The 21,826-nt window shown below is 38.5% G+C and overlaps 1 protein-coding gene across 1 annotated transcript in view; it reads left to right on the top strand.

Moving 5' to 3' along the window:
* The window catches only part of Gtf2f2 (general transcription factor IIF subunit 2), a 125,334-nt gene that overhangs the window by 57,091 nt on the left and 46,417 nt on the right, over window positions 1-21,826 (top strand). Inside the window, exon 5 of the mRNA XM_048341344.1 lies at window positions 13,695-13,776. Within this exon, the coding sequence (XP_048197301.1) occupies window positions 13,695-13,776 (82 nt within the window). The remainder of the gene's footprint in view (window positions 1-13,694; window positions 13,777-21,826) is intronic.

Here is a 21,826-nt window from a genome sequence, read left to right on the forward strand (position 1 = left end):
GCATCTTCATTTTATACCAAAGAAAAATTGCATTCCAGGAAAATTTAGTGTTTTACAACTTGTTAAGGATAAAGCTAACACTTAGACCAGTTCTTGGAGTTTGCGCTTATATTCTCCTGTTATAATCTTACATATACATTGGGGGTTTTTTTGGAGTCAGATTTTCACTATAAAGAAATGGTCAATAGGTTTGGGAATGTGATATAACTTTGGGTGTATTTATGACATTTTTATGTTTTATTACAAGTGGATACTGCATAAAGGGAGCATTGTATAATAGCCAAATCTGCAAAAGCATAACACTTTTATAAATTAGTATAGTCTTCTTTTGATGAACTTTATGAGATACCAGGATCAGTATATAAAACTGTAATATAGTGATGGAGACTGTGCTAGGATTTTCTTCTATGGGAAGTAAAGTGGTATTAGTCAAATGCTATGTAATACTGGGTCTGCTTCCTTATATTGGCCTGTCTGAAGATGTCTTTATTAGGGAAATCTTGTTTTTGCTGCTAGAGGACAGGTGTGCCTTGGGGCAAGGAGGCAGAACATAAAGCTGGAAGTGGGGTAGACGTGGAACCTCTAGTCTCTGGTACCATCACTCCAGAGTCCCACTTATGATTTCTGCTGCCCCAAATTTCAAAGCCACTGAGGAGTATATCTTGCTTCTGCAGGCTTGCCCTGATGGTCTTGACTCCAAATCTGTCCATCATATGCCTCTTCTATGCTTTATGGCTTTTCCTCCCTCTAGACTTCACCCTGCACTGCTTGGTGTACAAACCTGCCTGGGTGTGATTTGTTTGCTGGCTTGGAAGCAAGAGTGTAACTGAAGCCTTGTCTTACTGTCTCACTGCAAGCTGACATGAATCCCTAGGGCTTTTCTTTCCTCTTTGCCCAGCTTTCAGTCTTAAAAAAGACAAACAGCATCCATTGTGCCCCACTTTGTCCACATTACCTTCATTAAAGTGATGATTATATGCCCTGGAAAGGAGTTCACTGACCGTTGGCTGCCTGTCATGATTTACTTGGCTCTTAGTACAAAGCCAGGTTGTGAATCTCCTCCCTGTTTACATTGACTTGGGGTGGGAAGTGCTTGTCCTAGGTAGTGAGTCAGCTCCACACAGTGATGCTTCTGTACCTATACCAAAGGAAACATGCCTGGTTTATGTAACTACATGTCTCTGTTACACTGCCGATATAAACTGGAATCAATCAGTTTAGTGGCTTCACCAGAAAGACTTACCACACATCAAGATGCACTTGACTTGGGGATTTCACAGCCTTTGCAGGCAGAAAAACACAACTTTTTAGACACAACTGTTTTCTTTTTAGAACCATAGCCTTTTAAAAAAATATAAGAAACAGATCACCTGTCTTAGATACTTGTAATTGTACACACAGTGGAGCCCTTTAAGGTTTAAACTTTGACATTTTAAACAGATCCTTGGTATGAGCCTCTTCTGTAGTTAATTAGTCCCAATACCTTAACAAATTTTGGCAAAACCTCCCACTATGAGGTAATGCTAATCAACTGTCTGTAATAGGCAGAATTTATTCCAGGCTAATGAAAGGAATTTCCATCTTTTCCAACAACTCCTAAGGGGAAATGAGGTCCTTGTCATTATCATGACCAACACAAACACCATCATAACATATTCTCAGTCCATCTAAATTCAGTGCATTGGAGAGAAGTAGAATCTTATCAGCAAGGTTTCTCTCCTGAAGGGAAGATATATACATGGTTGGGTAATTTTTCTGAACTCAACAGTCCACTCATCTATGAAATTCAAACACAGCTTTTCAGAGAAAAGGGATAGTCTTAGGAGCTGCCTTTGACAAGACCAAGATGCCTTTGTGTCCACATTCTCCACCACTCTCACATATTTTTGGTTGTTGTTAGTTGCATGTAGGCATGCCTATCTTTTGGGAAGGATTAGTTTCTATTACCTTAGAAAAGTCAAAATAACTATAACTTTAGAAGCAGCTGTCTACTTCTCCTTAAACCTGGCACTGTGTCTCTACTTGGGACTTTGCCATCCCCCCCCCACACCGCCCCCAGTTTATTGGTATATGCTTTGATCTTATTCCTATGCCCAGTTTTTGACATGTGGTTTACTTCTCCGTTGCTTCCTATTAGTAGCATTGGCTGAGAAGCATTCTTGTTGATATTGACTGAGAATATTTTATTAGCTTCTTTGTGTGTTTAAAACAAAAAAAAGTAGGGGGCTGGGGATATGGCCTAGTGGCAAGAGAGCCTGCCTCGTATACATGAGGCCCTGGGTTCGATTCCCCAGCACCACATATATAGAAAATGGCCAGAAGTGGCGCTGTGGCTCAAGTGGCAGAGTGCTAGCCTTGAGCAAAAGGAAGCCAGGGACAGTGCTCAGGCCCTGAGTCCAAGGCCCAGGACTGGCCAAAAAAAAAAAAAAAAAAAAAAAGTAGCTGGGGATATGGCCTAATGGCAAGAGTGCCTGCCTCATATACATGAGGCCCTGGGTTCGATTCCCCAGCACCACATATACAGAAAATGGCCAGAAGTGGCGCTGTGGCTCAAGTGGCAGAGTGCTAGCCTTGAGCATAAAGAAGCCAGGGACAGTGCTCAGGCCCTGAGTCCAAGCCCCAGGACTGGCCAAAAAACAAACAAAAACAAAAAAAGTAAAATAGCAGGGCTGGGAATATGGCCTACTGGCAAGAGCACTTGCCTCATATACATGAAGCCCTGGGTTTGATTCCTCAGCACCACATATATAGAAAATGGCCAGAAGTGGCGCAGTGGCTCAAGTGGCAGAGTGCTAGCCTTGAGCAAAAGGAAGCCAGGGACAGTGCTCAGGCCCTGAGTTCAAGGCCCAGGACTGGCCAAAAAACAAAAAGTAAAATAGGTCTGGGAATATGGTTTAGTGGTAGATTACTTGCCTAGCATGCATGAAGCCCAGGGTTTGATTCCTCGGTACCACATAAACAAAAAAGCCAGAAGTGGCACTGTGGCTCAAGTGATAGAATGCTAGCAGACAGAGTTCAAGCCTCAAACTGGCAAAAAGAAAAAAAGAAGGTAAAATAAATTGTAGTGGCTCAAGTGAAAGAAAGCTTGCCTAATAAGTAAGCACCTAGTCCCTGAATTCAAACCCTGGCATAATAAAAAGAAACTAATTAATAATATCAGGTAATATTCTGGCATTTAAAAATATCAAAGATGCTTTCCTTGATAATGTAGTTGTATTTGAATGTTAAAACGGTCTCATTTTGAAATATAAAATTCATCTACATTATATTTTCTGGGACTAGAATCATGCTAATGTAGTACAGTGTCAACTACCTTATGCAGTTAACCACAATACCTCGTAACTATAGAGTACTAAAATCCTAGGACTCATTGGACAAAACCTTTGGCCAGAAGTGTCATATCAGTCCCATGAATCCACTATTTCTGCAGCGTTGAACTAAGTCCTCACAGAAGCTTTAGAAGCTTAGCTATACGGCAAAGCTTTTAGGCTTATTTGAAGAGTATAGAAAAGAGTCAGTTCCGTGTGTCAAAAGAGTACAAATAAAAGTGACAGACTGGCTGAGAGGTGTGAGTACAATTCCATTCCATGTATCTTGCTTTTCACTACAAAGGCAATCTCCAGGCTTATAAATCATATTGTTTCATATTTTAAGTTTACTTCAGAAGATGAATCTTTCAGGGAAACCAATGTTTTATAATTCAGTAAGCAGAAAACAAACCAAATCTTTTTAATAAAAGGTGGTGGGGTTTTTGTTTTGTTTTTTTAAGTGTGGCCTAAGCATTATTAGCCACCTGGAAATTATATTGCAGCCAGATGAACAGAACACTGTTATGAGCTATGAAATCAACACTGAAGTCATAACATTGCATAGAACTCATATTTATAGTGCTGTTTGGAAAAATGGAATTTTACTGCTTCTTTGGGAAGACAGTATTTTAATACCTGTTACCCGCTACCTCTAAATGAATGACATGGTTTTGAAAACTTTTGTAAAGGTAATATTGTTGTGAAATAAATGACCAAGAAGAGTCTTTGCTCCCAAACACTGGCACTTCCTCTATTCCCCTATATAAGTCCCCCAAGCTTTCAGGGGAGAAGTGAGGGAGGGATTGAGAGGAGACAGGTGGTGGCTCATGAAGCATGTCCTGTCTCACAGATGATCTCTGCAGAATGGAGATGGAGAAGTCTCATGGACATTTTTCACTGTGGACATTTCTGAAACTGAGGTGTATATATATATATATATATATATATATATATATATACATATATATACCTTATAAGGTATCTATATATATATATCTTACAATCATTGGCTTATCCAAGTTTAATGACAGAATTTGTCTGAGTGGTGCATTAAATAATGATGTCAATCACAATGGATAGCATCTTTATGCAACTCTGATAGTGCTTTCATATCTCAAGCAAATAAAATTATCAGACAAGAACAGGGAAAAGTTGGAGGGAAAAAGGAAGGGTGAAAATAGAGGAGAGAAAGGGGAGAACAGAATTGTGTCTGCCGAATATTAAATTTTAGCTGCACACTATGAACTGAGAGCAGAATCAAAGGATCTCATAAAGAATCAAACCAGTAGCTAGCTGGTAGTAGCTCGTGCCTGTAATTGTAGCTACTCAGGAGGCTGAGGCCCAGAGAGCTGCATTTGAAGCCAGCCTAAGCAATCTCCTATGAACCAGCCAAAAGCAGGGCCAGAGGCATGGCTTAGGTGGTAGAGCACCAGCCTACCAAACATGAGGCCATGAGTTCAACTCCAAATATCATCCAAAAAATAAATAAAAGAACTAAACTGGCATATGGAATTATTTATACAACGAAATGTGGTAAGGGGAGCAATAATTACTAAATGTGAAATTAACAAATCATAGTAAATTGATTTTTGAAATGTGTGGCAATGAATCTCTGAAAATATTCCATGAATGTGGTGATTTTTCTTCCTCTTTACACCCACTATAGTGTTTGATCAAAGTATAGTACTCTTGTATGAGTCTATACTCCAGAGATTTTATGTTTTCAGAATATTTCTGTTTTTAGTTACTTTTGCATGTGTTTTTAAATTTTCTCTAATCTCAAGTTGAGCCACTAAAGCTAGATTCCATAGTTCAAAGCAAGATGCTGATGGCTTGTGCCTGGAATACTAGCTACCCAGCAGGCTGAAAGCTAAGAATAGTAGTTCAAGGCCAGGGAAGTCTGAGAGATTCTCATTGCCAGTTAACCAGCAAGAAGCCATAAACAGAGGTATGCCTCAAGTGGTAGAGTGCCAGCCTTGAGTAAACAAAGCTAAGGGAGAGTACCTAGACCCTGAATTCAAATCCTAGTACTGGCACACACATTAAGAAAGTCAAAATGGGATTTGTTTGTTTATGCATGTACTGTGTTTTGAACTTGGGCCCTTGAGTCCTTGTACTTATTTGGCAACCATTCTTCTAGCCTTCCTAAGTGGTTTTTAAAGAAGTTTCAGATGGTGGGTTTTTAGATTAGAAGAATGCAACTTAGTAAAGCCCATGTACGTATTTCTAAGTTTAAAAAAATCAGAAATTGGGGCTGGGAATATGGCCTAGTGGTAAAGTGCTCGCCTTGTATACATGAAGCCCTGGGTTCGATTCCCAGCACCACATATATAGCAAAAAGCCAGAAGTGGCGCTGTGGCTCAAGTGGCAGAGTGCTAGCCTTGAGCAAAAACTGAAGCTAGGGACAGTGCTTAGGCCCTGACTAGGCCCAGGACTGGCCAAAAAAAAAAAAAAAAAAAAAATCAGAAATTTGGAAACACGTCTGGTCTCAAGCAATTTGGGTAAGATACATTCAACCTACATTTTCTTTTCCTGGTCTCTCTTTTGTGATTTCAACCCAGCATTGCTGTATATATGAGGAATCCCAAGCAAAAAGACTGAGTTTGAAATGCAGAAGGGATAATAACTTGTGACCTTAGCTTTGTAAATACTAAAACATATAGATGTGGGGTCTTCATGGCTCATTCACTAGATTATTTTATCTTATTTTATAGTTGTAAAGAGTTTATTTAGTAAAGAGAATGTAAAGGCCACTCAGGAGGGTGAGCCGTGGGACCACCTTCCTTCCTGCTCCAGACAGCCTTTTCACCTCTAGTGCCTCTTTTCCCCAGCCCATAGGGATAGGTTACAAAAGCACTAATGTGAATAACCATTGAGTTCTTTTCTAGATCCCAAGTCTAGGTCTGAAATTGTGGTTTTGCTTTTTATTTCAAATTAGGAATTTGAATACTAGTCATATTTGTAACTTGAATATTATTATATGAAATCACATATAAACAGGTAACTTATTTATGTGGCTACAGCTCCTTGCCTTTGAGTTACACAATCAGAGGCTAACTCTGTAGACTTCCCTAAAATCTGAGCATATGTCAGTTGTGGTTCTTGAACTCTGGGCCTGGACGCTGGCCCTGAGCTCTTCAGCTCAAGACTAGTACTCTACCATTTGAGCCACAGTGCCACTTTCTGTTTTCTGCTGATTAATTAGAGATAAGAGTCTCACAGACTTTCCTGTCTGAGCTGGCTTTGAACCGTGATCCTCAGATTTCAGCCTCCTGAGTAGCTAGGATTACAGGTGTGAGCCACCTGTGCCCAGAAGCATAAATTTTTAATTTCTAAAATTCCTGAAGGTCAAATAGAGATCTATCACTTCACAAATTTAAATAAAGATCACTTCTTTTTTTCTTTTTAATAACATAGAAATAGTGACTGCCGAAGTGTTTTGTTAGGCTGTCAGGTGGCAGCATCCTAAGATCACAGGCAGAACTTCTGGGAAAGTATCCTAAAGGAGAGGAAAAGAGACTACTGAGAATATTAAAAATCACTTACCTTTAGATACACCTACTCAGTAGAAGCAGAAATATTCTATCCTTGTACAAAAAGTGTAGGCACAGGAGTTGTGTAAATAAAGGAGTTACTTCAAAAGTCTGGAGGATCAGTCCACAGTCTTGTGCACTAGCTCATGGTAGATCTGTGTTTTTAGGTGGAGTTGGAAGTGCCCTTAAAGGTTCCCACATTGGAATGAGCAGTGTCCTGTGGGAATGAGTGGCTATAACTTCCTAATGCCTAAGGACTTCCTACATCCCTGATGTCATTTCTTACATGCCAATGCTAATAAGTGCCTGTCCTGCTTACTTATTGCCTTAACTTGTTAAAAAGTACCTGTTTGTGGTTTCTCTTAGTTCTTCAACATAAAATTTATCTCAGTTTCTGCTATAGAGTAGGAAGCTGCACTTAGAACAGAGGTTTTGACTCAAGTCTTAGCTTCATAACTTTTTGCAGTTGTCCTAAAGAAATAATTTCTCTAATTTATGCTCAGAGAAATTGTAAATATGTCTTGTTTTCTAGAAAGCATTAGGACAAACAAAATAAGTACTAATGAAACAATATGGTATTCCAAGTGGAAGAGAGGAACAGTGTTTTTTATTTAGTGAAAGAGAACTGGATAAGATTTAGAGACTTGAATACTTTCATTATGTAAATGTTTAGGTAATATGAAGTAACTTTGCCAAAGCAACCCTGTGTTATTACAAAGTTATCACTGGAATCCTACAACTCTTTTTATAGGTTGTGTGTTGCATATTTAACCTATACATTTTGTTCTCAAAGGGTCGGTTAGTCATAGTACTAAACTCCTGTAATACCAGCTACTTACAAGGTAGAAATTGGGATGTTAGAGGTTTAAGACTACTCTGGGCAAAAAGTTAACCAGAGAACCCCATATCTGGGCATTGTGACCCTAGCCAAAAAAAATAAATAAATAAAGCAAAAACAGGTTAGGGGTATGGTTAGGTGGTAGAACAGTTAGTGCACAATAGGCCTTGAGTTCAGACACCCCCCCCCCCAAAAAAAAGCTAGATGCTGGTAACTCACACATATAATCCTAGCCACTCATTAAGATCTGAAGGTTGAGTTGATATTCAAAGACAGATAAATCCGTGAAACTCTTATCTCTAATTAACCAGCAAAAGGCCAGAACTAGAGGTATGGCTTAAATGGTAGAGCACTAACACCAAAAACCAAACAAATAAACAAAAAAAATACCCTTTTCCTGTCATTTTTTCTCCTGAAACTAAATGGTATGATATATATATGTATATATATGTAGATGTATATAATATCCTCACCATATTCATATGCTTGGGAATATACTATTTTGGGCCACATGTATCAGAAGCCAGTTGGCAAACCAATCTATCCAAAAAAGGGAGATAGAGATAAAAAGGAGAATTTTTAAATGACCCTAGGTTTTTTCCCTATAACCCAAAGAAGGTTGAACAAATGGCCAGGCATTAGCTATTCATGCTTTGGTAGGATGAACTCAAATATCTTTTCAAGATGGCTGTCATCATTGTAAAGCCCCAGTGATTTATGTTTTGAATCCCCTGCTTGAAAATTGCAAGTACAACAAAAAACTTAGGGCACCGCAAAAGCTGTTGCTGGTTCACGACTATAATCCCAGATACTAGGGACATGGAGCTAAAGTGGATCAAGATTTGAGGCTAGCCCAGGGTAACCTATGATCCCAGCTGTATGAGAAGTGATAGGTAGGAGAATCACAGCAGAGGCCAGCCCCAGGTAAAACTTCAAACCATATATAAAATGTAATAACTAAAACCAATTTCAGGGTCCAACACAACTACTGCTTTCTCTAGCAAAGTTCTTGATCCCCATGTAACCATAATATCTGTGCAAATTTTTCTATAAGACTTAGGTATGTCTTCTAATCTGTAGCTCTCAGCTGTACCTAATTTCTAAGTAATTTACCTTTATTTCAAGTTTTAACAAAACCTCCCTGGTTCTAATAGAAACATCTTCTCCTGTATGCTCCTAATTAATGAATTTATATAATAATCAAATTGTACAATTGCTAAAACTAGAATCAACCATTTCCAACATAATGGGAACAGAAGCATGTATGAGTCTTTGTTAATGAGGTACTGCCTTAAACAGAAGCGCAAAAGTGCTTCTTATATGTTAAACTTATTTATGTATCTTAGCCTACTTGTCTTACATTCTTCAAATGTGCTCTGGGAACCACTGAAAGGAGCTTTTAAGGGTCAGAGATCAAAACTATTTTCCTATCACTACTAAAACTTTTACTTTTTTCACTCCCATTTTCCAAATTTTTTTTTGCTTATGATGTCCTATATATCAATAGTTAAAACGCAAATGAGAGCCAGGTGTGATGGCTCATGCCATTAATTCTAGGTACTCAAGAAAGCTGAGGTTGGATCATGGTTACAAGCTAGCTTGAGCAGAAAGTTCATTTATCTAACTAAGCAGATAAAAGGCTGGGCACCAAGCTGGATGCTGGTGGCTCAGGCCTGTAGTCCTAGCTTCTTGGGAGGCTGAGATCTGAGGATCTCAGTTCAAAGCCAGGCTAGGCAGAAAAGTCCATGACACATTTTTTTTTTTTTTGCCAGTCCTGGGGCTTGCACTCAGGGCCTGAGCACTGTCCCTGGCTTCTTTCTGCTCAAGGCTAGCACTCTACCACTTGAGCCACATCACCACTTCTGGCTTTTTCTATATCTGTGGTGCTGAGGAATTGAACCCAAGGCTTCATGTATACAAGGCAAACACTCTACCACTAGGTCATATTCCCAGCCCCCTCCATGACCCTTACCTCCAGTTAACCACCAGAAAATGGGAGGTGGTACTGTGGCTCAAAGTAATAGAGCAGTAGCCTTGAGCGAAAGAGCTTAGGGACAGTGTCCAGGCCCGAGTTCAAGTCCCACAACTGGAAAAACAAAACAAACCATCTGGGCACCATGGTGACACCTGTCATCCCAGCTACACAGGAAGTACATATCGTAAAATCACATCCAGGCCATCCTGGGAAAATAGCAAGATTCAATCTCAAAAATAATCAGAGCAGTCTGGAAGCTGGTAGCTTCACACTTACAACCCTAGTTACTGTGGAAGCTGAGGTCACAGTTCAAAGCCAGCGTCGACAGAAAGTCTGTGGGACTGTTATCTCTAATCAGCAAAAGTTGGAAATGGAATTGTAGTTGTAGCTCAAGTGGTGGAATGCCAGCCTTGAGAGGGAAAAAAAGCTATGGGAGAGCATTCAGGCCTGGAGTTCAAGCCCTAGTATTGACACAAAGAGAGATAGAGAGAACCACAGAATCCTAGGTTCCAATTTCATTACCACAAGGAAAAACGTCTCATAACTGAAAGCTCTTTGAGAATTTCCATATTCTTTTTTTCCTTTTAAATCCAAATGTAAATATTTTTTTATTCAATAAGTAAAACTCATGCACTGTGGTGCACACAGTGTTTTGATGTGTGTATATATTGTGGAATGACTAAATCTAGCTGCATTTGTACTTCATAAGAAACATACCACTGAGCACACATTTGAGAATACATAGAGAATTTGGGCTCAAGTGTTCACTCCTGAGAGCAGGTGACATGTTTCTTTTATCTTTGTTACTCTTGATGTGCTTTGCAAGAATCTTTCACTTAACAAGTATGTGAGAATAAAAATAATTATTCTTACAGCATTTATGTTCCTTCAAATTGAGCCAGAGAAGTAGTTTTAAGTAAAGATTTCTGTATTAATGAAAAGGATCTGTGATTAACAGCAGTGGGGTACACATGGGTACTCTTAAAATAAAATGTAATTTTTATAGTACCTGGAAATTCCAGCATTGCTTTAAAAAAGCATAGAAGTATGGTTTGATGGGGGAGGGGGGAATGAAACTGTGTTCCTGTAAGACTTTTCAAGCTCTGACAGCACAAATCATGCATAGGGAGCTATGTCATAAGTAAACTGGCTTTTAAATTTTGAGAGAAGACAAGGGAAACAGAGATGGAGGGTTATTAAGGACCACTCAGTTGCTGGGCAGATTCATGGCTGGTGATGAAAACTTGCCTTTTACCACAGTGGCATTTGAAAGCTGTATTAAATATGAAAAGAAAATAGGATCAACAGAAAATGATGGTCTGAGGAAGTGAGTTTTGTTGCTTTGTGTGAGTGACCTTGACGAAAGAACCTTCCAGCTAAAAGTTAAATACTACTAAATATATGGGGAACGTTCCCAGGTTGTATTAAAAGTTATTGTTTAGTACTCAACAGCAATGAATGCTTGGATTTTTTATTAAGGAAAGGTGTTCCAGATATTATTGATATTGGTGAAATAAGATTATTTCACTTATTAGTTCAAACTGTGTTTTGAACGCTAGGCCTTCTTCATGGTAAGCACTGTACCACTTGAGTCATGGTGGCCTTGGCCCCTAGTCCTTCTGTCTGCCTCCAAGTAGTTAGGATTACAGATGTCCTACACAATCCCCAGCCTTATTTTACGTTCAAAATCATTAATCTGTGTTCCAGTGCTGGACTTTTTTTTTTTTTTGCGCCAGTCCTGGGCCTTGGACTTAGGGCCTGAGCACTGTCCCTGGCTTCTTCCCGCTCAAGGCTAGCACTCTGCCACTTGAGCCACAGCGCCGCTTCTGGCCGTTTTCTGTATATGTGGTGCTGGGGAATCGAACCTAGGGCCTCGTGTATCCGAGGCAGGCACTCTTGCCGCTAGGCTATATCCCCAGCCCTGGACTTTTTTTTAATACATGTAAAACACTGGGTAATATCAAAACTTCCTAAATCTTGCCACCATAATGACTAAAGAATTTTTCATGACATACCATTCAGCTTCAATGGAAAGAAAAACTGGGATATAAGATCTGTTCTTGGTATACAAAAATTCAAATTCTAATATTACTATATTCACTCAGAAGCGGGAAATTCTTTGGGGAGTGGGCAAGGGAGGAGGGCCACTTATGTGGCTTGAACTCTGAGCCTAGTCACTGTACCTGAGCTCTTCAGCTTAAGGCTAGTGTTCTACCACTTGAGCCAAAGTGTCACTTCCAGTTTTTCTAATGGATAATTGGAGATAAGAGTTTCACAGAGATTCCTGCCCAGACTGGCTTTGAACCACAATCCTCAGACCTCAGCTTCCTGAGTAGGTAGAATTACAGGCATGAGTCACCAGCACCCAGCTAGGAAGTTCTTTTTTGTTTTTAAATGTAATACAAAATAACCATAGCTTCTATATTATTTCCTTCCTGGCACATTTTGCTAAAATGTAGGTATGCTTCTTTCTCGTTACTAGTATCAGCCACCTGATAGACTCTTCATGAGATACATTGCATGTGGTGTGCTGAGAAACCTTAAGAATATTGAATAGAACATTGTATTCAGAAGTACCTGGAGACAGATTTTTCTAATAAGAATTGCATAGGTATGCTTCTGTGTACACTTACATTTTGTTGAGTGACTGTCTGTTCATACAGTTGAATCAGTCTTGAAGACAGCATTGTATCTTTTAACCATCTTTGATTCCACGATGTTGTGTGTACCTCTTGCCCTAGATGGTAGGCATGTATTTAATGGCAGTGGAATGAATGAAGTCATTCATCCTGAAGAGATTAATCACAAATGCATTCCTCATTAGCCAGAGGATTTCCTGCCTCTTCTCAAAGCCCAGGTGATTTCTCCTGGAAATATGATCGAACTGTAACTATTTCTTACTAGTCATAAGATTTCCAGCTAGTTTCAAGATGAGATATTCGTCTATGTATTACATAATAGGTGGCCACAATGCTTGGTGTCCGTAGGCAAACCAGATGTCAGCTTTTACTTCCTTGTTCTGTTTCTCCTAGGTTTGGAGTGGGGGTCCTATAAGCATTATTAACAGATGGAAGGCAGAAGGGTGAGCAAGTGCAGTCATTACATTCATTGCATATTATGCAATAATTGAACATACATAGGAGGGGGAAAATAGGAGAGAATGATGTAATGGGTGGCATTGATCAAGACACATTGTTTTCATGAACTGATACAGAATTATAACCTTTGTACAATTAATAACAAAATTAAAAGAGAATTATTAGCAGGAGGAGAAATTGCCTTTCTACTGAGACAAATATATTTGTCCAAAACTCAGGAGCTTTTTTGCTATCTAACCATCTGCCCATCTGTCCATACATCTGTCTGTCTGCTTTGAGATAAGGTCTTGCTTTGTAGCCCAAGCTGACCTTGAACTCATGGATTTTTTTGCTTCTGCATCCTGACTGCTAGGGTTGATTATAGGTGTGTTCTACTGTTCCGGCTTGCATATTTACTTTGACACACCCAAATTTTTAAGTCTGCTAGGAAGCAGATGTCAGAGCAACTGGCAGACTGAGCTGGTGCAATGTATAACCAAACATGACCCACTTGTTTCACAGTATTTTCTGGGCTGGCTGGTTTACTGACTGAATAGTCTATTTGTGTGTGATTTAACGGTTTATACTAGCTGTATTTTCAGAAGTTACTTGTCAAACATGATAGCTTCCATATGTTTGAAAGTTTTTATTTCATTTTATTCCCTTTTAAGTCATTGTTTTGAAAAATCTAAGTGTATTTAAGCTGTTATTGACTAAAGGCTACAGCATCTCGAGAAATGAACCTGATAGAATCATTTGTTACTAGTCAAGAATAAAGTTCTTCCTATTTTTGAACAGTAATATTACTAATAACTTCTGTTAACTACTGTTCTTTTACTTCCTTGATTTTTACTATAGATAATACTTCTGTCATATTACTGTAGTTAGTATATCAAAATGCAGCCTTGAAAATTATACAAGCTATTGTTTTTCTTGAATATATTGTTTTTCTTTCCATTCAAGATAAACTGTCATTGGAAGGAATAGTGGTACAGAGAGCCGAATGCCGACCTGCTGCTAGTGAAAACTACATGAGATTAAAGAGGTTGGTGATTTGTTGTTGTTGTTGTTTGGGGAGAGGGATGGGAGAGGTTGTGCTGGTCCTGGGGCTTGAACTCAGGTCCAGAGCTTTTTTACTCAAGGCTAGTGTTTTACCTCATGAGCTACAGCTCCACTTCCAGGTTTTTAGCGATTAGAGATGAGAGTCTCACAAACTTTTTGGCATGGGCAATCTTTGAACCATGATCTTTAGATTTTAGCCTCCTTTGTAGCTAGAATTATGGGTGTGAGTCAATGGTGTCCAGCATTAAATGATACCTAACATTTCTCCTTAGAGATTGAAATACATACCTTAGACTTCCTGATGACTGAAAACAAGCCATGGTTATTGTTGAAAGTATTCATTTCAGAAGTCTTTTGGTTTTAAAACCAAGTAAAAGGGTCTCTGGTGCAAAGGAACTCTCAGAAGTAGGCTATTTGAGATACATTAAGCTACTGTGCATTTTTTCCTTGATTGTTTTTCTTTTGGTGTTAATGGATTAAGCTACTGTGTTAATCTATCCTAAAACCAATGTTTAAAGAATACTTTCTTTAGTGATACATATGAATTTTCTGAAAACATGTAATAGGGACTTAATGTCATTTTATTTTCTCAAAAGCTATAATTAACTGTAAAGAATACATGCCTGACTGCTGTATATGGTGTAGTTCCTATTTTCTTTTCTCTTGAACTGTAAAGAACTTTCTTTTTGATGGTACTAGGGTTGAGCTTAGCCTCGTGCTTGCTCAACTTGTTTAGTTAATTGTTTAGCTAATGCTCTACCATTTGAGCCATGCCTTCAGACTGACTTTTTGCTGGTTATGTTGGACATGGCGTTTTACTACTATTTTGCCTCTAGGATAGCATTCAAACACTATCCTCCAGATCTCACCTCCTGAGTAGCATATTTTAAAGACTTCCTTCTTACACATATACACTTTTATATATAACATTTTATAATTAATACTGAAAGGTAATGATTACAGATTCTTAATACCCCATATTTTGACTTTCATGAATCAGCAATTTTTTTATACCCTATATTATACCTGTTCTTTTTTTTTTTGGCCAGTCCTGGTGCTTGGACTCAGGCCCTGAGCACTGTCTCTGGCTTCTTTTTGCTCAAAGCTAGCATTCCACCACTTGAGCCACAACGCCACTTCTGGCCTTTTCTGTATATGTGGTGCTGGGGAATCGAACCCAGGGCTTCATGTATATGAGGCAAACACTCTTGCCACTAGCCTATACCTGTTCTCTGGTTTATTTTTTAATATTGTTCAGTCCCATGAGCTTCAGAATTACAGGTCACTTACTTTCTACCAATTGCTTTTATGGGCACTAGAGAAAGAGCAGCACAGACCAGACAGGCTATCCTGTGAGGAGCTCCCTCAGTAGCTAGCAGACTGTGAGATGCCAGCCTCCAAGGACAGGTTGCTCAGGCCCTGCCTGCCTGCATATACTCATCAAGGGAGTGCTGATTGCACTGGGCCATCTCTGAATTTCTCATTGTCTCTTTAAAGTTCCCCCTTTTCTTAGCTTAGACTTCGATTCTGGGCAATGACACAAAGAGGCTGGTTTTCTCGTCTAATCATTCCTTAATTTAAATGCCTCCTTGGGGCAAGGAAAAGAATGACCATCAAAGTGAGCATTTTTATAACAGTAAGCAGCTTTTAGAAATAGAAGATGTTTTCAACCTATAAAGTTTGTATACAATAAAAATCTTTTTAAAGATTTCTCTTCTTCAAACAGCTACTGAAATTGAAGAAATGTAACTGTCTGCTTATAAACTGCTTGCCAAGATCTTTTTCTGTGGTCTTCATTTTCTTTAGAGGCTTTCTAAAGACTCCTGATGATGAGAGCAGGACAGTCACCTGCTGTGTTTGCAGAATAGCTGGGGTTTTTGCAGCCAAAATGGAAAAGTGTTTAGCTTTTTTGAGTCTGCTAGAAGACCAGCCATTATGTATTTTAGTTTTAAGTGACTAAAGGAAGGAAACTGGGTGATTCAAGAAGTGATGATCATGGGAGTTTCACGGCATAGTTGATGGTAGATGACATCAGTTCTGAAGGCTGCATTTTTTTGTTGTTGGGTTTTGTTTTTTTTAACCAAGTGAGAAAAGATGGGGAAGAGCACTCAAAATAGACCAATAGACACAAAGACATAAGACATATTTCTGGTTGTTCTGAAAACCTGGACTGTAAGATCTGTAGGAACAGATGACGAAAACCACCTCCAGCCCCAGTAGTAAAGTCTACAAGGATCCATCTCCAAGTAACCAGCAAAATGCTTGCCAGGAGGTGCAACTCTAGTGGTAGAGCACCAGTCATGAGCAAGCAAACTGAACAAGAAGGCTTCTGCAGTCTGACCATATCTCCCTACCCCCAGAAGTTGCTTCCACCAGAGTTCCCATTTTCTCCTTTGCCCTCTATATTCTTCTCAGCACAGGAGGTATAGAGCAGCAGCTGTTCTTTTAAAATCTGAGTAATATCTTGCTATTCCTTTGGTCACATGTCACTTGCAGTGCCTCCTGTTACTCAGAATAAAATCCCAAGTCATTATAATGATCAGCAGGGGTCTACATCACCATACTACTACCCTACCTCTTCTCTCTGTCCTCATTTTCTTTTTCTTTTTCCTATAGTGGCTGTTCTTAGCTGCCTAGAACAGTCTTTTTCTCTATAGCTACTTATCCGTAACTACACCTTACTTCTTTCAAGTCTTTTCTCAAATACCCTTTCACTAAGGACTGTATTGAGCATCCTACCTCACTCTGTATAATATCACATTCCACTATATATTTTATATAGGTATACAGCCAACTCTTCCCTACTACAGTTAAAGCTTCCTGAATTTTCTGCTTTGATTTTTGGTTTTAGTTTGTGTTTTGTTCATTTATGCACATATTTAGATTATGCAAGGCATAATAAGCAATGAGTAAATTCTTGGTGAATGAAAGGCAATAGACAAATTTTGCGACGTTAAGGATTGTTATGTGCTATAGTAAGAAATTCCAACTTTGTGTGTTATCCCCATTATGAAGGTACTAAAGAATTTGATTCTGGATGAAATGTAAACTGATATAACAGATATAGACATAGATATACACACATATATGTTTATACACACACACACACACAGACTGGTGACTCTACAGTATAAAGACTAGAAATAGGGAAATAAAGTAGAGGCTGATGTAAAGCCTGGGTTCAAATGTCTGAAGGGCTAAAAAGCTGGTCTAGTTAGATGGAAGATAGCAACTAGGCTTGGGGAATATTTGGAGACAGTCAATGGGATATAATGAACTCCATGACATTTTGAGATGGGGGATTCTCTAGTAAGGGGTGGCTGTTGTGGTTTGGGCACTTGTTCCGCTCTGCCTCATCCAGATTGGCATCATACCATCCAGTGAAGCACACAGGAAGGTTTATGCTCAGGAGAAAAGAAAGGTAGAAAACATTTTATAGTTTCCGTGCTCACCTCATTTTAAGTCCTAGCCAGCAATCTACCTAAAAACCTCGAAGCAGAAAGTAATTAGAACTGCAAGCACAGTACCAATAACTAAACTGACAAAACAGCAGATGAATCTGAAGTCATAAGTTACATCTCTGTATTTTCTATATAATTACTTAGTAATGAATGAATGAATTCTGTGATCAATAAGATGAAACTCAATTTTCTTTCATCCACAGGATACCATTCTTGCTCCAAAGTTTACAGATTTTGAACTTGAACAAACAAATGTATATACTGGCCGGATTTTCTAGAGAATCCATTTATTAATACTGTCGTGGTGAGAGGAGTAGATAGATATGTGGAAGCGTCATGGAATATAATGGAGACAAAGATTTCCAGATGTAGATGACATTAGTGTTTGAAAGCAGACATGGCACATCAGCACTTGAGTTATCCTGTGCCTATATATTTCACTCACATGCTCAAAATTGTTCAGGCACTCCAATGACTGCCTTCTCTCCTTAATAACATTCATGGTTTTAATAATTGGCTCTTGTCTCATTTTTTTGGCCTCAGTTTCAGACATAGCCATCTTGTAGTTGTATCATACTCCAAGTATAGATACAGCCTAGATGGTGTTACAGTGCCATTAGCTCTTGTGCCTTTTTTTACTTAGATGCTGTGTTCTGTTTAGAATGTCTTAGCTACCCTTGCTAAGATCCTTCTGAACCTTTGAAACAAACCAACATGTCACTTAGCATAAATACCCTCTTTTTGGTTTCCATTGCCCATTCCAGTTAAGATTGGACATTCTTCCTTTTCACCTTCCCCCAATACACAGAATATATAATACAGAGCTGCATCTTGTGTAAGATTATGGTCTATAAGATTGTGATAGCGGGAACTATTTTATTTATTTTTTAATTTCCTTTCTCATGTTCTCAGAATGTAAACTGCATTATGTACAGTAAGTAGGGCATTATGAATAATAAATATAAAAAAACGTTGTTGGGCAGAGATGAATTGAAGTAGAAAATAATAAGCAAAACTAGAAGCATGGTGATCCTTGGCCTTCAGCCTCTATAATATCTCTCTACTCAGAACTACACTTGAAACTTTGACTTTTTATTTATATATATACACACACATACATATGCATGTATATATATATATGTACATACATATCTCACTTTGAAAAGGAGAAAATAATTGCAAACAAATATAGAATATCATCCATCAGGGGCTGGGAATGTGACTTAGCAGTAGAATGCTTGCCTAGCATGCATGAAGCCCTGGGTTCAATTCCTCAACACCAGATCAAAAGAAAAAGTCAGAGTGGCACTGTGGTTCAAGTGGTAGAATGCTAGCCTTGACTAAAAAGAAGCTCAGGGACAGTGCTCAGGTCCTGAGTTCAAGCCCCAGGTCTGGCAACAACAACAACAAAAAAGAATATTATCCATCAGGAAGAATAACATTATGTCATTTGCAGGGAAATAGATGAATGTGGAAAATAATATGTTAAGTGAACTAAGTCAGATTCAAAGAGACAAAGTCTGTATGTTTTCTCTCACTTATGGAAGTTAGATCTAAAACATAAACATATATGAAAACATACAGGGTCATACTCATATATACCCAGTCAAATTCATTGAAGTATGATATAAATAGGAGTAGAATCCATGTTATAACTCCTTTGAACAATTAACTAACAATTGATTGCTCAGAGGAGTGGAGTTTAGGGTGGGGCAGAAGAGTACAGAGAGAAAGGGTGAGCAAATACAGACATAATACTCAATGAGTATATGTGAAAACTGTACCTGAAAGGGAAAGGTGATGTTGGGAGAGATGGGATGAGGTGATAGAAAGGGTAATAATGAGTAAGATGTGTTCTATTTATAAAAAGACCAAGTGTAGCTCAGTGACAGTTTCTGCCTAGCATGCGTGTGCTTGGTCCTCAGCATCACACCAAAACATTTGTGGGTATGCATGTACACATACAGTATGCTTACATACTTATATACACATACATTGTAAGAAATGAGTTCTTCCATTTATAGAGAAGTAAAAGAGAAAGCCCTTTATTAAAGTCCTTGCCCTGACACAAGTCAACAAATTCTTAAATTTTATCAATGAGTTTTTACTATATTACATTTTACAAATGCCAGCCAAGCTATACTCACAAAATGTGATGTTATACATATTCTATTTATAAATAATGCTCTTTAAGAGTGATAAGTCTTGGGCTGGGAATGTGGCTTAGTGGTAGAGTGCTTGCTCAGCAAGCATGAAGCCCTGGGTTCGATTCCTCAGTACCACATAAACAGAAAAAGCCAGAAGTAGTGCTGTGGCTCAAGTGGTAGAGTGCCAGCCTTAACCAAAAGCAGCATAGGGACAGTACCCAGGCCTTGAGTTCAAGCCCCAGGACTGGCAAAAAACAAAACAAAAACAAGAGTGATAAGTCTTATTTTTAGTAGGAATTTAATTTTAATAATATATCCCTATAGTTCTCTGCTATTAAAATTGCTTCTGATAAATTGTCCAGTTATAGGAATTACATATTAGTCAAATGTTAGTAAGAGTCTGTCATTTATTTAAATGTAGATATTAAATACATAACTAGTATTAGAGTAAACCCAAGAAATATGTAAACCTTTAATGACATTCATGCCAAGAAAAAATAATTATGCTATAATTTTCTTTCAGTAGGTTTTGTAATATAATAAAGAAAGTCCTGCAAATATCCAGTTTTCCACCAAAAGTAACCCAAAAAATAAAAGGGCAGGACAAAAATTTGTTTGCCAGCCTTAAAATTCTAAAAATCCAACTATCCATATGGAGAAAAAAATGTTTCAGTGTGTCTATTATTTTCTCTGTATTAGAGAATTAATTTGGATTGACTTTAATATTTTATTAGGAAGAAATTTAGTTTGAACTGTCAAGTATGTTTAATATCAAGGTCATCTAATATACTAGCCAAAATTTATTTAATTAGGTTTGTTTAAATACGTATAACTTTGATTCTAGCTTCTTGAATTTCTCCTTAATCGTTGAGTGACAGATTAGATGATTACCTTATTTATAATTCACTACATCTTTGTTAAATATAGAGGGACATCATCCTAATATGCTTTCTTACAGAAAATTAATTATACCATAAGAAGATAAGTAGCTGATGAACTTCTGCATGTTTCTGTCACCAAAAGACTTTTTTTTCAGTCTTTCAGTGTATACAAACACTTTCCCTGTGGGAACCTGTGGAGGGCAGAGAAGGGAAGAGGCTAAGTCTCTGGACTTAGGATCATCTGTCTAGGATTCTAGACAGATGATGGAAACAGGTTTTGATTTGCATCCTTCCTTGGAGAAGTTCCCATGACACACCCTTCTAAATTGCTAATGTCGCATATGTAGCAAGAGATGTCTTAGAATATCTCACTGCAGGTATTTTCTTATTTTTTTAGGATGATTGTCATATTTGTTATATATGTGTCTTTTTAGTTAAAAAAGAAATTCAAAGTGAACTAAGTAGAGCAACCAGAGCTGTGCAAGGGGCTCAAGCCTGTAATCTTAGCTACTCAAGAGGCTGAGATTTGAGGAGCACAGTTCAAAACCAACCAAGGCAGACAAATTTGCAAGACTCTTACCTCCATTTAACCAGCAAAAAGCCAAAAGTAGAGCTGTCAAGTGACAGCCCTGAACAAAGAAGCCAAGCTTGAGTGAGAAGCCCTGAGTTCAAGTCCCAGTATCAGCACCAAAAATAATGCAGAAAGAAAAAGAAAGTGACTTTATAATTTAGCAATTAAGACAGAGTACTTTTGAAAACGGAAATGGGCACTAAGCAGAAAGGATACTACTCTGAAATGTAAACTGCAACTGTCCTCTTTATGACGAGTCCAGTATGCTGACAGAAAATACATACTAAAAGCTGGGCACTGGTGGCTCACACTTGTAATCCTAGCTACTTAGGAGGCTGAGATCTGAAGATCATAGTTCAAAGCCAGCGGGGCAGGAAAGTCCGTGAGACTCATATCTCCAATTAACTACCAGAAAATAGGAAGTGGCATGGTGGCTTAAAGTGGTAGAGCACCAGCCTTGAGCAAAAAAGCTCAGGGAAGGCACCTAGGCCCTGAGTTCAAGCCACATGACTGACAGAGAGGGGCAGGGGAGAGGGGGAAAGGAAGGAGGAGGAAGAGAAGAGAGAAGGGAGAGAAGAGGAAAATACATACTCAAAATTCTTGATGAGAGCACATCATTTTGGGTGAACTGCACCTTTCTGGTTATGCACTTACAAGTGAGCAGTGGTATGAAAGAAACATGATGCTTTTGTTTTAAAAGACAGATCTTCATAAGAAATGCTGTTGGTACTGAAGGACTCCTTAGGGAGCCTGCAGAGTACCAATTGCTCTCTCTGGAAACATAGTATCATGCTTCCCACAGACCCTGTTGCACACTGTCTCTAGAGATTTACTTCTGTGATCAAGTAAGGATTTCCAAATGAGTTAAAAGCTGTTGGGAAAATACAGGGGAAAAAAATGAAAGCAGGGGCATAAGAAAAATAAACAAAAATTTTGTTTATCTCATTTCCATTTTTCAAGTCCTGTGGTACCT

This window comes from Perognathus longimembris, chromosome 3 (assembly GCF_023159225.1).
Source record: "Perognathus longimembris pacificus isolate PPM17 chromosome 3, ASM2315922v1, whole genome shotgun sequence".
Lineage (NCBI taxonomy): Eukaryota > Metazoa > Chordata > Mammalia > Rodentia > Heteromyidae > Perognathus > Perognathus longimembris.